We start from the raw sequence: 16289 nt of genomic DNA on the forward strand, positions 1-16289 counted from the left end.
TCTTGAATTGTCATCAATATATCAGTGCTATAATTATTATTTCAGGCATTTTCTCTCATAGAAAAGGGGTTTTGAAATCGCTAATGTTCTCTTATTTTTATGGGTTTTATCTTTATCCTCATTGTGAAGGATTTTCTTCTATGTTGGACTTAATTTTTATATAAAATATTATATCCTATTTTGTTAGAGTTTTTTTTCATTTCACAACAATAATTTAACCACAGCAGTCTAGTTATACTGTTTTACTTCTCCCAGGCATATATTTTCATGCATACAGTACATATGAAAAATACAGACTTAATCCTGAAACCTGATGTAGTTTCTAAATTTCATACATTTATACCAGAGGCCTTCTGTTTTGTTCAGTTTTATTTTCTTGTTTTAATGCGGGGTTTTTTTTTTCAGACCTATATGGTTTCCTAATTATGCAAATGTCATTTTTTTGTTCTACATTTTGCACTAACTAGCAAGCGTTAAGAATATAACTGCAAGCTTGTGTTCCTCTCTTTCTGGGTTTGCCTTATGATGATTTTGAAACACTTGGTAAATGCTAACTTATGTAGCATACACAATGAGAACAGAAGTATTAAATCCAGCCTACAGAGCAAGTAAAGTGGCATTGTGCAGTTGGTGGATAATGTCCTGGAACAAATCTCTATACTGTATCTCTAGTGAGCCTAAGACTATAAAGTTAAATGCATATTTATTTTTATATATATATATGTTTATCACATCAGTCTGTTTGGTCGGCATGGGGTAAGATCACACAAGAGAGCCTTATTTGTAATGGTCTTGTTATGGTAATGGCAAGTTTAAAGCTGGTATTCAAGTGTACAATATGTGCCTTACTGTGCATTGGTCAGGAGAACTTGAAATATCAGTTTAACTGGTTTCATTTATTAAATGCAGAGCGCTTGTAAAGCAACTTAATACCTTATGGTTTACAGGGTAAAGAACTGTATTTTAGAGCACATTACATTTATCAGCTATTATATACATTTTTATTTTATCATTTGTTTTTGTTGCTGTCTCCACCTTCATGAGAAAATGTAAAGCAAATGTGAGCAGTCTGTTATAAGCATTATTACATGGTTTAATTCAATATTACAATGTAATAACTCAGAGCAGGTCTGGATTATTATTTTTTTCTCGTGTGTTTGTTTTTTTGTGATCTTATTCACTTTTAAAAAAATAAAATAAAAAAAAAAAAAGAATAAAAATCCCCAAATATAGTATTTAGTGTGATATGCGGGGGCTGCTCACAAATGGATATGATTCAGCCCTCCCAAAATAAGGCAGTTTAATATGAGAGCAAAACCGTGCCACTATTATAAAGTATCTTGACAAGGAAATAGTGTTAGCAATGGTAAAATACAAAATGTTTTTTAAAAGTTAAAGAAATAATAATCCTACAAGATGTCTGTGTGGGGGCTTTTATTGGTAAAAAAAAAAGGTGAGGTGAAAGGTTTTAAATAAATCGGACTACAAAATAAACTAAAAAAAACCCATGATGACCAAAATACAAAATAGTCTTTATTCGTTTCACCTACTATCGTGATAGCCGAAAAAATGTTAGTGTCACAATACATAATCTCCAGAGTATAATCCAGTAAATACTAATGTGAGATCTCCTAACACCCCCAACTTCTCCATTTATACAGACATTTTACCCCTTTGCACAGAGACTGCCCATATTAACATACAAACGTCTCCTCATTTATACATTGAGTATTTCCCGTTACACATAGATTCCCCCATGATGCACACAGTGAACTCATTCATCACCAATATTGGGCAGTAATCAGCCTCTGCTTGGCACCTCCAGGTCCCAGAGCTCTGTAAGCTATAAGCTTCTATAGGTATAGAGTTGCTCGCAGTATTGGTGTCTCTGTGACTAGAGGTGCTCATATTTGTACTGAGTACTAGAACCTTCCTACAGTCATGTGAAAGTTCCAAGCAAAGAGGAGGCCTGGTCTCTGTGAGGCATGTGCCTCTCTCCCTCACCTGGCAGCAGCCAAAGTGGGGTGATTGACCACCTTTCTGTTGTGTGGCATGTGACAAACGAAAGGGATTGGGAGTATGACCTGGGCTGCCAGGTAAGCGGACAGTGGAGATAGGGTTTTATCATCATCATCATCTATTTATATAACGCCACTAATTCTGCAGCACTGTACAGAGAACTCATTCACATCAGTCCCTGCCCCATTGGAGCTTACAATCTAAATCCCTAACATATACACACACACAGACCGAGGGGGACTAAGGGCAATTTAATAGCAGCCAATTAACCTATCGGTATGTTTTTGGGTTTTAGCTTAGGATCCCTATTTCCTCAGGTTTGAAACATAACTCGGATTATTTTAATACATTTAATAAAAGCACTTTAGACATGCAGTTGTGAAATAGTATTTTTACTTGCATTAGGGAGGTCAATCCATAGACCTTGAGTGTATTTAACTTGGCTTTAAGAAAGTACAAACGTTAATGGGTATTCTGGTGTTTGAACAAGGGATTCCATTGTTATACTGGTTTACTTGCTTTGTAAACGCATGTAATTAAAAGAAACCTATAATACAAGATTTGCTTTCACTGGTGTGTTAGTGTGGCAGAAGGCTATATAAAGATGTCACCATTTCATAAACGCAATGTTTAGTCTGAGCAATCCATTATTTTCGTAGGGACATTTTTTAAGAATTCATATTATTATGTTCCAATTCCTCTATGAACATAGTTTCTCTTAGAAATGTAGCCAATGTAACACAATGGTATTCCAGCTAGCGATAACACTAGTACTACATAATTGGACATGGACAACTGGCTGATAGGGTTTTGATTAATTGGTTGATTGCGTCTTTACTGCACAAAATAACCAAGATCTGCTGATGATTAATTTAATTTCTATTTCATCTGTCTAAGGAATGATAAGAGCTTTGTTGACAAGTGTTGGAAGGATGTGCGTGTTGGAGACTTTGTCAAGCTGTTTAGTAATGAGATCATTCCAGCGGACATACTGCTTCTCTACTCCTCTGACCAGAATGGAATATGCCACATAGAGACTGCAAATTTGGATGGAGAGACGAATTTAAAGCAAAGACAAGTTGTCAAAGGCTTTACAATTCAGGTATGTAGAAACTATATATTTAATGCAGTTGTATCAATATCACATTAAAATCCTGCAAAGTTTGATTACTGCTTTGTAAAGTATACACCCAATAAATTTCTTTTTAGCAGGTATGCACATACCACTGATACTTGTTAAATATACTTCCCCATGTAAGCCTGTAAGCATTTCCAACCACCCTCCCTCTAGAAATCCTGTATTTGCTGCTAATTAGAATATATTTAGTGTAAGTCCCTAGATGAGGACACTTTATCCACCACCAAACGTGTTTAAAAGCTAGTGGTGAGACTGAATCCCACTCAAGGAAGGGCTGGAAAATTTTAACCCGGGGGCAAAGACTTAAATCAGCAGCATATTAAGAACATTCTTAAAGAAAAAAATTGAAAGGTGACCCAGCCCAAGGTTGCCCAGGAAGGGACTGCCCCGGGGGGGCAGATGACCCCCAGCCCAGCCTTCCCCTGATTCCCATCTATAAACAGACTATTGGATAAGGGATTCAATTAAATTGCTTTTCCTGGGAGTGACTTCTCATAAATAGGCGTTGCTTGTTTACTTATTGTCATTAGGGAGTAGCTTAAAGATCTCCCTTTTTATTCAGTGAGCCTATACAGAGTTCTGAAAGCCTTTTATTGCTGTTTCCTGCTGAGAATAGTAATATATTTTAAAATACCAATACATTAAATTTTTCTAATGGAAACTGGACTTGAAATCACTTAAGAAATAGCGGTTGGCTCTCACAATGCACTTTATCTGTCCTACCTACTCCACTGTATAGTTATATGTAATGTAGTTCCATCACTTTGCCATTTAAGTTTAATACTACTGTAGCTTAATAAGATAAGCCTTTCATGTCTTTGTGTCTAGAAGTTGAAAGAGTTTGAAGGTAACTTCTCCACTGGCTCAGTTTTCTTTGAGGTGACTCAGAAATTAACTTTTTCTCTGACATTTTGAAAAATTTCGCCTGAGCTGTGAATTTAAAATCAGCTCTAATTGAATCTACACTTTCAATACTGTTTAACTTTAGAGGAGTTATATTATTTGGCAGGTAAATGCCACCTTCAACGTATTAAAGACAGATGTCATTTAAAGGGGAGGAAAAAATTTCGTAGGAGTTGAACTTTGTGTTCAAAAGGTGTTTTCATTTCCATTGTACCATAATTACTGTGCAGAAGAAAAGTCACAAATGGAATTTAAACACCACCCAGTTTGAAGGAGCATTCCTCTGACACCGGCAAGCAAGAGATTCTTTATTCTATTAATAACACATGTAGATTTGCTCAGATGTGTTAAACAGAAATCATTACTATGGTATATAATTGTGTTGGGAGGATTTTTAATTTATAGTTGTCAACACACAAATGATTTGTCCAGTGAATTTTACCTTGGAGACACTGATGTGTTGTATAGGATTTAGTTTATTACACTAATGGTGTTTGTGAGGCAATGCTTTCTGTCCATGTGCAATCAGCTGCTAATGGATGAAACCTAACTATGAAATAGAAAGTTGCACTATTGCAAAATCATGTATTGTGATTGGGTTGTCGCATACGGCTCCATTACAGCAAACAAACAACCTGCTGTGTGTGTATATATATGTATGTGTGTGTGTATATATATATATGTATGTGTGCATATATGTATGTGTATATATAGATATATGTGTGTGTGTATGTATATGTGTGTATATATATATATATATATATATATATATATATATATATATATATATATATATAAATTTCTATACAGTATAGCATATTTTCACCTTTCTCTGTTTTTCAAACGCCTATCAACGCTAATTTCTATACCCTAGACTTGTAATTGTGAGTGTATGTAAATGAATCCTAAAGAAGAAATGAAAACACAAAAGACTCAGAATCTCCGCGTGAGCAAGATGGATATCCATCAATTACATTAACAATCCTTATTAACCATTAAATAGAAACTAATCCGATAAAATCCCTTTGTCAAGGATGCACTGAGATTTATTTTTACCAGTGGTTTAGTTAATTAACACAATCAAGTGAATTTGATGCAGTTTGTGGTGTCTTAGATTTAATTTGGCAAACACGTGAAGTGCAGAAGCAATTTAGAATCTTCTTTATTCCTCTTCGTTATTCCTCAAAATATCTCATTTAAAAGCAGAGCTTCTTGTTTTTTAGCTGTACTTGTTGGTCGCCTGACTACCCTCATACAGTAAATGTAATCTTGTCCTAGATTGACAGTGGTTGCTACGCAGTGTGGAAAAATATGGCTTTTGCCTATAATACTCAGATTTGTTTTGTACTTTGTTCTCTACAAACTTAGATATGTTTTATATAAAATGTTACATTCAGTCTTTTATAAGTAGTTTTGTATTACCTCTGTATTGAGTTTTCACGATCCTATGCTGATCTTGGTTTTTAATCAATTTTTATGTCTATCAATATATACTGTCAATGTTGGTTGTATAATGATCCATGACATTGCAAAAATAAAACTTCCAAAAAACAAAACAAGTAGTAATATTACATAAGACATTGCGGTTTACATTTACATTATACAGAATAAGAACACCTATAGAAACTTACATCTGTCAAAGAAACAAGTGATACTGGGCAGTTGAATACCTCACAACAATCTTAATTTTGGTGGGACATTCCTGATTTGGCGCACCATTGAAAGGGGCAGAGATTGCACATAAGTGGGTGGAATATAGCCAAAAGTACATGTTTTGTGGCATATTAGGGAAGTGGTGTTTGGGCAGATTTGGCTTATTTTTGCCCTGATTAAACATGTATATGGCAGGTGGTATGCAGTTGTTCACACCTAGAGAAAAATAACATATACAGAAATGATATCCATTATGTAGTTATATACACTGTGCATTTACATACACTATGAAATTGGTATATAGAAAAAAAACAAAAAAAAAAAGGGACATCCAGTCACTGTATCCACAAAGTACAGCCAGCTTGTATGTGAATGAGCTCTTCCAGTGCCAGGCACTGCTGTGTGAATAGGGAGGGGTGTATGCATTGATTCTGATGTCCGCTCTATTTTCAGTGATCCGTGCATTTGATGAGCGCACGTCAGTATTGTGGTATGAACAACCCCTAAGGTAAATCCAAATGACTAGGGATCTCACATTAACAGTGACATATGTCAGCTGGTGATAGGCAGACCTGGTTTCCCAGAAAGAAAATACACCTTAAAAGAAACAAAAATATTCTTCTCACATTTGCTCATAGTTTACCTGCAATCTGCATAGAATAGTTGCTAATAGTCAGTATAGTTATTGGTTGTGACTCAAAATAGAAGTTAAATTCTCACTGATCAATGAGAAAACGTTTGGTAGTATGAGAGGCGTCCAGATTAGGGAATCAAAACAACACATGATTTCCATCCAAGTCTTTTATTTTCTCTCTTTTCTCCTGATGAACTTTTCTTCCTCATGACCTCTTCAGAACTGTTATTGGCTTTAATAAGTGACAATCAATAATGTACACGTCACTGATAATTGCTAATGGGCATCCATTGATTCTATTCATACAGGTGTATACCTCCAATGGTCCTAATTTAGAGGGGACAGATCTGATTTTAGTGGATTGTCCCTCCAGTGAGGACTTTTGTTCTGGTAGACTTTGCCCTCAGCTGTGAGCAGTTGCCACTGGTGCACTTAGTAATGTGGGGGTATTTAGAGGCAGCCATTTTTAAATTTGCACACCCTGCCCCAAATAAACAAAGTTACTATGTTTGGAAGTATTCTGCGGCATGCAGAATGGGTCTTCTGTTTTTGGTATAAAAAAATATGGTAACACTACGCCATACAGTAGACAGTAAATATGTCAGGCATCGTTACTCCCTGACACATGTGGCCTTTCCAGAACTTTCTTTGATGCAGTTTACAGCCCTCTTACCCATACTTATCTACTCTCCAGGAATTCCCTGGAGGCTCCCGAATTTTGGGGAATCCGCACGGACTCCCGGAAGAGTAGGCAAAACAATCCCGCATTTGATGAAATTCACGGCAGTGAATGGAGGGGGCGGGGCTTAATCTTGTCAATAAGCTCCACCCCTCCATTCAATGCCATGAGTTTCGGCTTTTTATATTGGGGGCGGGGTTATGGTTCCTCCCCTATCCCATGTCGCAAGACTTCTCCCCCGGTTCTCCCGGGGGAGAAATCCTAAAAGTTGGCATGTATGTTCTATGCTTTTACCAGAATGTGCAGGAGTAGTAGAACCAGGGGAATGCTGGCAAATTTTAGCTTGGGGGGCAAGACTTGACTCAGCAGCCTATTGTAAATGGAAAAAAATGCAGGTGGCCAAGCGACCCAGCCAAAGTTAACAAACTATGGAACCAGCCCCCCTGCCCCTCCACCCAGCCTGCCCCTGAGTAGAACAACATGTCCTGCAATAGTGTGAAATGCTCAGCTTAGTTACACTCTGAGAGTCTGTCATACATTATATTATGTTGTTATTTGTGTTAGTAACATAAGAACATTAAATAGGATTTTACACATTTTTTCCCATTGTCTGACTTTCCTAAAAGCACTTTTCATCCACACAAAATACCTAGGTTGTATTACGCTGACATATCATCACCCATGGTGCATTGTTTTTATGCTTCACATGCTGTCATTATGGAAGATATTATGAGAAGAAAATCTAATTAGTTTTATGTGGATAAGATTTCTCACTTGTGAATTATGTGCTGGCTTTCTTTGTTGTTTGTCTGTTCTGTCTGTGCCAATAAGGACATGTATTTTCTTTTGATGCTTTGTAAATTATTTTAGTTGTGAGTAGAGCATTCAGATACAGCTAATTAGATGCTTCATATTTGATTAGTATGCTACATTTAACCTTTCTCGCACTCCCACGGTATCTTAATTCTTTTACAAAGAAAATCAGGTAACAGGCTGTAAAACTGTTCTTGTGAAACATATTCTACATTATATTTTGTAAGAGAATTATTAAAAGAAGAGCGGTCTGAATATATATGCTACAGAGGAATCATTGTTGGAGAGAGAATGTCTAGAGACACTTTACTGATGTAGCATACTTGCCTACTTTCGGCAAGGGGGGTGGGACACGGCCAAATGCATCATTTTGGCCCCATCCCCCGCAACGAAAATGCAGTTTTGTCACGGGGGGCGGGGCCAAAATGATACGATTCACCGCGAATCGTGTCATTTAGGCCAGGCAGTTGCAGGATGCGGGAGACTTGCCTGCTCTCCCGGGAGTCCGTGAGACCGACCCAATTTTCGGGAGTCTCCCAGACATTCCGGGACAGTTGGCAAGTATGTGATGTGGATGTGCACCAAACCATTCCATTAGGAGTTTGTTATAGGCATTGCTGGCCTGCCTGTGTTTCTGATGGTAAAAACACACAACACACTACAATACTGTGCACTATATCATTGGTGGTTTATAAGTAGCCACATAAATCCTGCATTCTTTTAGTTTTGGTATCAACCTTTTATTTGATTTGAAATAATGTAATACAATTTGATCTTATAATGTAATTGCTATACTTGACTGTATCATATTCAGGGCCGGTGCTAGGGTCCACGGCGCCCTAGGCATTTTTAAAAAAGCGGCGCCCCCCCCCCCCCCTGCAAAAATCACCGCCCCATCCCCCCCCCCCGCAAAAATTGCCGCCCTCCTCCCTCCTCTCCTTACCTTGTCTCACCACCGCCGCCTCTCTGCTCCGTCTCCTCCCCTCCACTCACTGACACTAGTAAGTGGAGGGGAGGAGACGGAGCAGAGAGGCGGCGGTGGTGACGAAATAGCCTCTTCCCCCCTTCCCGTGCATCTGAATGCTGTGCGGCGGCCGTGACAGGTATGGTCAGCGGTCGCCGCACAGTTTTAAAGTATTTTAGAATTCTGTGGCGCCCACCAGGCGCCCTCCAGAGCCCGGCGCCCTAGGCAAGTGCCTAACCTTGCCTAATGGGAGCGCCGGGCCTGATCATATTCATACCTCCCAACATTTCCCTGGAGGTAATTGGGACAAATTTAGAAAAAGAGGAGCACACACACAAAGTGTGGCCATATCACGTCAATGATTTAGGAGCTTATGCGTATTTGTTCACCTTTTTTATTTTTAGTGTTTACCCAATTCATTGTTTTTGGCTTTGAGATCATATTACTCTTGTTGCTGTTGTTGTTATATCCAGTAATTAAGCCCTGTTCGGAAGGACTAGCGTCTCATTTCTGTACTGTGTGTGATGGAACTAAATTATAAATGATTTTGTAGGTCCTTTTATAGTGGATTACTGTATAGGTGTAATTTAATTGTCTTTTAGATTACAGATACTGTTCTTTTGAAACTCATTTTGTATAATGAACCATGTGTTAATGAGGGTTGCATTGTCTGCAATTGTAATTTGTGTATAAGGTAATTATGATACATGTTTGGACTTGCATTAAAATGAAAATAAAGCACATTAATGACCTGAAGCAATTTCACAATAGTGCTTTTCATAATCTAAAAAATATCATTAAGAGATGCTTTAAAACAGGGGTGTCCAGAACCTGCGGCCCTCCAGATGTTGTGAAACTAAAAGTCCCAGCATGCCCTTCCAGCTATCAACTGGTTGTCTATCAGCAAAGCATGCTGGGGCTTGTAGTTTCACAACATCTGGAGGGCCGCAGGTTGGACAGACCTGCTTTAGAACATGAATGGTATATGTATTTTGTATAACTGGAGATACTCCAATATTAGAACAAAAAGGATTGATTCTGGCTTCAGTCAAAATGCCTTTTTACGAGTGCTGAAATATCCATATCATATATTTTGTTTTAGCACAGAAATAGTTACTTCCAGAAAAGGTCTTATGTGCATAATGTTTATAGATAATATTCCGTCCTCGGGTACTTGATTTTTTTGAATCTTAACACTGCCCATTGTTTTGCAGAGGTTAAATGTGATTAATTTTTTAAATTTTTTTCTAGGAATCTTTATTTGATCCAGAATCCTTTACACACACCATTGTCTGTGAGAAACCAAATAACAATCTTGGAAAATTTAAAGGTTACATGTAAGTAAGTTAAGTCATATGCCTGTGTTTGTTCATTTTGGTATGTGAACTTGAAACATTGAATATAAGGAAGACTTGCAAGTTAAATTTTAAAAGTGATATTTTACTTCTGTTGAACAGATCTTCCATCGATCAAGGGGTGTTATTTTTTTAAAAAAATGTCTGTATATATTATGGAAACAAAGAAGCAGACCATATATGGACATGAGGGTTTCTTTACGTTCAAATTCCATGTGTACCTCAATGTTACGCACAAGAAGTAGTTTAGGTCCGTTCAAAGGATTACATTTATACAGAATTAACCTTAACAGGCTGGAATCTTTCAAGCCTGCACATCTTTCAAATTTGTCTTACATTTTTTTTATTATGATTTGACAAAGCAGTTTTAGCATCTCTAATGTTGACATATCGACACAAACTCCATACAGCTCCATATTTCTAACAAATACCGTATTTCCCCATGTATAAGGCGCTCCCATGTATAAGACACACCTTAATTTTGGCCCCAAAATTTGAAAAAATAAATATTACGGTAGCTGTCAAAAAAGGCAGGGAGAGTGTAATGGCCGGCTGCTCTGATTGTGATCAGAGCAGCCGGGCAGCACACTCTCCCTGCAATCGCCCCCCCTCCCCCTCCCTGCTGCCACTGTGCCTCTGCCCCCGCCCCCTCCTCCTGGATACCCGCTTCAACTCTGCCTGTCCCCCGCCTGCTGGATCCCCCCCCCCCGCTGCCCCTGTAAAACTGCCCCCCCCCCTGCATCCCCGCTACCCCAGTATAAGACGCACCCAGGTTTTAGACCGAACATTTTTGGGAATCTTTCAATGTGATCTATTTATGTGCCTTTTAGAAGTCACATTAGCAATTGTAAGACATTAAAATTCTGTCCTCACTGGACCTAGCCCTAGTGGTGGTTGTATCTATGTTTAAACAGTGTATGATTATTAATTTTATCAGCCACCCAAGTTGATCTAACTTATCTAAAAGATTTTGCAACTTCCTTGTTCTACTTCAGTAGGTACCAACTAATACATTTTATTTCCATTGAGCCATTAAGTAAATGAGATGCCATTAAAGGAAAGGTCCACCTTGGTAGGCTTTATATTTGTTATGGGATTCAGGGACAAATGCAGGATTTGTAGAGGGGGGTTTCCACACCACACCCCCAGGGGGCATGACCAGCATGCATGGGGGCGTGGCTATAATTTTAGACGGTGCTTGGCTGCTCTCCAACTCTTCCTATCCCCATAATATACATGGGCAATGCTGCATGCACTACTGTTAGGTGCACGCAGCTCTCCCTTTTCAAGCAGAGCCGTGTGAAGCGGGGGCAGGGTCCAGCCACCTCAATTATGCAGGCTTGGAGGGGGGTTTCCAGGCACTAGGAAACCCCCTCTCGGTTTGCCTATGGGATTAAATGTCAAAATAACCCAAAGGGCCTATTTTGCAAATATAGTCCCTATGCTATGTGAAATAGCTTCATTCTCTTGCAGAGATGTAGTGCATTTACAACGCATCTTTCCTACACCTTCAGACTTTTCGGCTCTGTTGCCAAATTGCTGGCTCTTTTCAATCTTTCCACACATACATGTATTTGTTCGGTAAATCTGACAGATATGCACTGTATTATTTTGGTAATTTTCTCCAAAGAAAACTACTATTACTGCATAACACTTGTGAATGTGTTATATTATCTCTGCTTTTGCTGTGGTATCTAGCCAGATGCTCTGGTTCAAGAGTAGAAACAAGTAATGCAATTGGTGGCTTTAGGAGCACTGTCATCACTGTCATGATGGGATATTTGAAGGTCCAACACGTTTTTTTCAACAGTAATTAATTCCGATAATAGATGATTTTTGTCATTGGGCAGGGAACAGCATAATGGTCAACGGACAGGATTTGGTACTGAGAGTCTTCTTCTTCGAGGATGCACCATCCGAAACACAGAAGAGACCATTGGTGTTGTGGTCTATGCAGGTATTTTAACACTTTGATATATATATTCATAATAATGTATAATAAACCAATAAGCTTTAGTAGTATTGAGTTAAATAATTTTTTAAGATATATGGATAGTTAATTCTAATAAATTAACAGTGAATCAATATAATAAGTTACAGAAATATACATAAAAATATGAAAAAAAGTTAGAAATGATATACTGTAAATAGTTATACATGATTCTCCAAAAATGTATGATATATATATTTTGCATAAAGTAAATTATTGACCCCAATTTACTGTAAGTAGGACATGACAAAGTGTAATTGTTCTACACTTCCTGAATCCATTATTTGCATATTGCAAAATAGACACTCTTGACCTGGAAAATAAATTTACCATCTGTTGTGAAATAAAGGGCGCAGCAAGGCAGCAATTGACATTTTCCTTATCACCAACTTTCCCTTGTTCAAGAACGTTCACATTTTTTTTTACAGTCATGCATATTGTTCTGCAAGTTATATATTTGGTGTAAGAAGTGAACTCTGGTTATACTTTAGGTAAAGGTATTTGCATTTTATTTTTTAATGACCGTTTCTTTATTATAAGTATTTTTTTTTTTTGCAATGAAACTATGTTAGAGCTCATTTACAACCATCGCATTTATGTGAAAATGTTGGACTGAACCACAACATGTCGTCAGCAGCTTCCTTTTATCCTAGTTAGACAATGAAAACAAATGTCTGATTGCACCTGTTGAGTATACCAGCGCCTGTTATAAAGACTTCTAAGCCTATCATTTATTAGTATTGTCAGCTAAAAAGCCTGGACTCAAATCTCAGTCCCTTTTAAAAGGAGTAAAGGGTTCCACGTTCCTAACTTATTTATGTGCTAGTATAGTACACACCTTAACATACCTTCCAAATGCTGGGTGCAAGTCAAGAACATCTGCTCTCCATTCCTGCTGGATTGTGGTGCTGTGAGCCTCATACTACTTGGCTATATTACATTTTTACCCTACTGTTCGCCATGCTTCTCCCTATCGGAATTGCCATGCTTTCCCATCCTCCTTCTGATCTCATTGACTTAGGATGGCCATAGCAGAGGAAATTAATAGACAAATAAAGGCTTTATTTAAATGCAGATTTTTTTCGAACACAAATGGCTGCAAAATATTTATTTACTTTTTAAATTATTTTTTTTATTTTTTTTTTTTATTTTTTTTGTTTTACTATTGGAACTGGACTTCTAATTCCACTGCACACTAGGAAAACCCAAGCCAATACTCTTACTGGGAAGTAGAGTATCACTCAGCTGCTTTGATGATATTATCTATGTAAAGTGCAGAGATAATAGATTTCCTGCAATAAATGATGAGGCAGTAAATGTAACATTTGCTATACAGTCCATGTTTTCTTTCTTTCTTGGTATAATATGTAAGATATGTTACGCATTTTTAGTATATGTGTGTGTGTAATGAATATATATAGTTTTTTAGTCTCTTATTTTTTTTTCCTGCATTCACTTGCAATTATCACTATAGTACACCATTCATATTTCCCATCAGTGTCCATTTGGCTAATTCCTGCTGTAGGCAAGTAGCAGAATGCAGTTCTAGTGCCAAGTTAAAATGGTTCATTACTGAAATTGGAGTTAGATAAATTAAACTGACTGTGTCTTGCTGAAATTAAGGGCAGTTCATATGCACATTTAGTCCACTTGATGAAACACAGCAGCAATGTCCAGCTGTTTGCTTCAACACGTGAACGTCAGGTCTGTTTCCAGCTCACTTAGCAATAGACTGTATAATTACAGCTAGAAGTCATTATTGGAATCCAAAGATTTGCATTTGGAGATTGTCAAGTGAAATTGTCTACATAACCACCCCTCTTCAGAGATTTGCAATATTTATCCTGTTATGTTTCACAACCTTTATTATACAAGTAAATACGTTTTAAAGATATGCATGTAATACTATACAGAAATAACATTCCTTTGAAATGATTTTACAGTAAATACCTACACCTTGATAAGTTTCCAAATACTAGTGAATATTCAAGAAGAATACTTTTCAAATCATGATTGTTACATTTAATACATAATGCATGATAATAAAAATAGCTATAATGTAGTAACAATACATGCTAAAGCCACACTACTGCTGCCTAGGTAAAAGATTTTGCTAATGCCCCTCCCTGTTTTGGCTTCACTATGCTCAGGGGAGGGCTGGCAAATTTTAATTCGGGGGGGAAGTCTCGACTCAGCAGCCTATTAAGCAATGTTTTTAAGGAAAAAATATGCAGGTGATCCAGACCAAAGTAGCCCACTATGGGGCCAGCCCGAGGGGCAGATACCCCCCTGCCCCCAAGCCCAGCCTGCACCTGACTATGCTTGTGCTAACATGAGGGTGGGTGCAGGAAGTGGCGGAACTGCTGCCCCTCAATGAAGTATGGCAGCTGCAGGACCCTGCTCTTCTCGAGCAGCCACTGGACCACCTGCTTATGGAGGTAGTTTAGCTGGTCTGTCCACGTGGTCATGAACAGTATACACCACTCATGTAAAAGGGCTCTTTATACAGTTTGGCAGCAGATTATAATTGAGCATCCGACAAATGTTGGTTGCCAAGGTAGAACGTTCTTGTGCACTCCATTATAATGAATGAAGAAAATAAGGTACAGAAGAATCATGCTTTTGCGCACCATTGCATGGACAGATTAAATGGAACTTAATATATAAGAACTCATTTCAAAGTATGCTGCTAGTTACGGAATGATCGGGTGTCCAAATAAAAAAAAGGTTTGAATTAAGCATGTGTAAATCTGTTAAGTTCAGCAAATAGAAATTATGCATACAAATATGAAATATGTCATGTTTCATTTTATCCCCTGCAGAGGTTGAGTTAACTATTCATCCAACCAAATCCTAATGTCACTGTAATATTCGTTCATGAAGCTTAGAGTTATTAGGCCTGATTCAGAGTGGAACACCAGAGTACCTTGCGATTTTAAAAAGTTGCATGCAATTGTGTGCGTATATACACCGTATTCAGAGCTGAAGATGCATTCAGGTCTGAGCGAGTAGCAGATGCCTCCACTTGACAACAGACACACCCCTTACACTTACGTCTAACTTGCAAACCTGTACAAAAATATTTTATTTTATATGTTATGAACGCAATGGCTATGAAGCATCATTTAAACCGAGCTAATATAGCAGGAACAACTACCTGACGTGGATGCAATTAAATAAAATAAAATGTAATCTTTGCTAACACACTCCTAATGTATGACCAAGCAACTACTAAAGTCTCAATAAGTGTATGTGAATCATTTACAAACCTCTAAGTACAATCGGTTTGGAAGTTTGGGTGTTCATTTTAAGCTATTTACACCTGCTCCTGAACACGCGCAAAGAAAAATAATTTTTCAGCCATATCTGCAAATTCGTCCCAGTCTGAATCCATATGCAATTGCTTGAACGCAGCCTTACTGTACTTGGCCTACACCCCTTTCCTACCCCATCATGCGTCTTCATGCGTAAGGAGTCATAAATGGCAAAAAGTCACAGGTCTGAATAGCTGCAAGTTACAGACGTTCACTTTTTGAGCAAGCACAATGGAAAAAAAATGCACTATGCAAACTGGTGCACGTCTCACTCTGAATCAGGCCCAGTAGGGGAAATTACAAGATGTTTCATGTTTAGACAATGCCTACTAGGTTTAAATATGAAAATTATTGCAACGAGTCTGCATTGTACTTGGGTGAATCTTTTGTAAAATGGTTCGGTATTGGTCCAAATCCTAAACCATGTATTTAGTGCATCATTGGTTCTAAAATGACTTACTGGTTGCTTACATTTAAGATATCCTATAATTAAATATGTCCTTTAAACTGCAGTCGTTTGAAAAAAGTCTATCTACAAAATATTGGACTTTCACAATCGCATGCAAATCTTGCCATACAAGTTGCTCTGAAGGGTCAAAATGGTTAATTAATACGTTTGATTTTTCCTGATTGCTAAGAAACAGCAGGTAGCTACATGCTGAGACAGCTATGTAAAACTCATGCATACACAAATATATTTATTAAAATCCTTGCTATTCCTGTCTTTTCCCCCAAGGGCATGAGACCAAGGCGATGTTAAACAACAGTGGTCCACGTTACAAGCGCAGCAAGATTGAAAGACTGATGAATATCAATGTTTTCTTCTG

General features: G+C 37.8%; 1 protein-coding gene across 2 annotated transcripts in view; it reads left to right on the forward strand.

Moving 5' to 3' along the window:
- Positions 1-16289, forward strand: part of ATP10B (ATPase phospholipid transporting 10B (putative)) — a 153846-nt gene that overhangs the window by 105952 nt on the left and 31605 nt on the right. For both annotated transcript variants that reach the window (XM_075209878.1, XM_075209879.1), the window contains 4 exons: positions 2917-3121; positions 10055-10140; positions 12009-12115; positions 16199-16289. The exon at positions 16199-16289 is cut by the window's right edge and continues 41 nt beyond it. In XM_075209878.1, the coding sequence (XP_075065979.1) occupies positions 2917-3121; positions 10055-10140; positions 12009-12115; positions 16199-16289 (489 nt within the window). The remainder of the gene's footprint in view (positions 1-2916; positions 3122-10054; positions 10141-12008; positions 12116-16198) is intronic.

Source organism: Mixophyes fleayi, chromosome 4, assembly GCF_038048845.1.
Source record: "Mixophyes fleayi isolate aMixFle1 chromosome 4, aMixFle1.hap1, whole genome shotgun sequence".
Classification (NCBI taxonomy): domain Eukaryota; kingdom Metazoa; phylum Chordata; class Amphibia; order Anura; family Limnodynastidae; genus Mixophyes; species Mixophyes fleayi.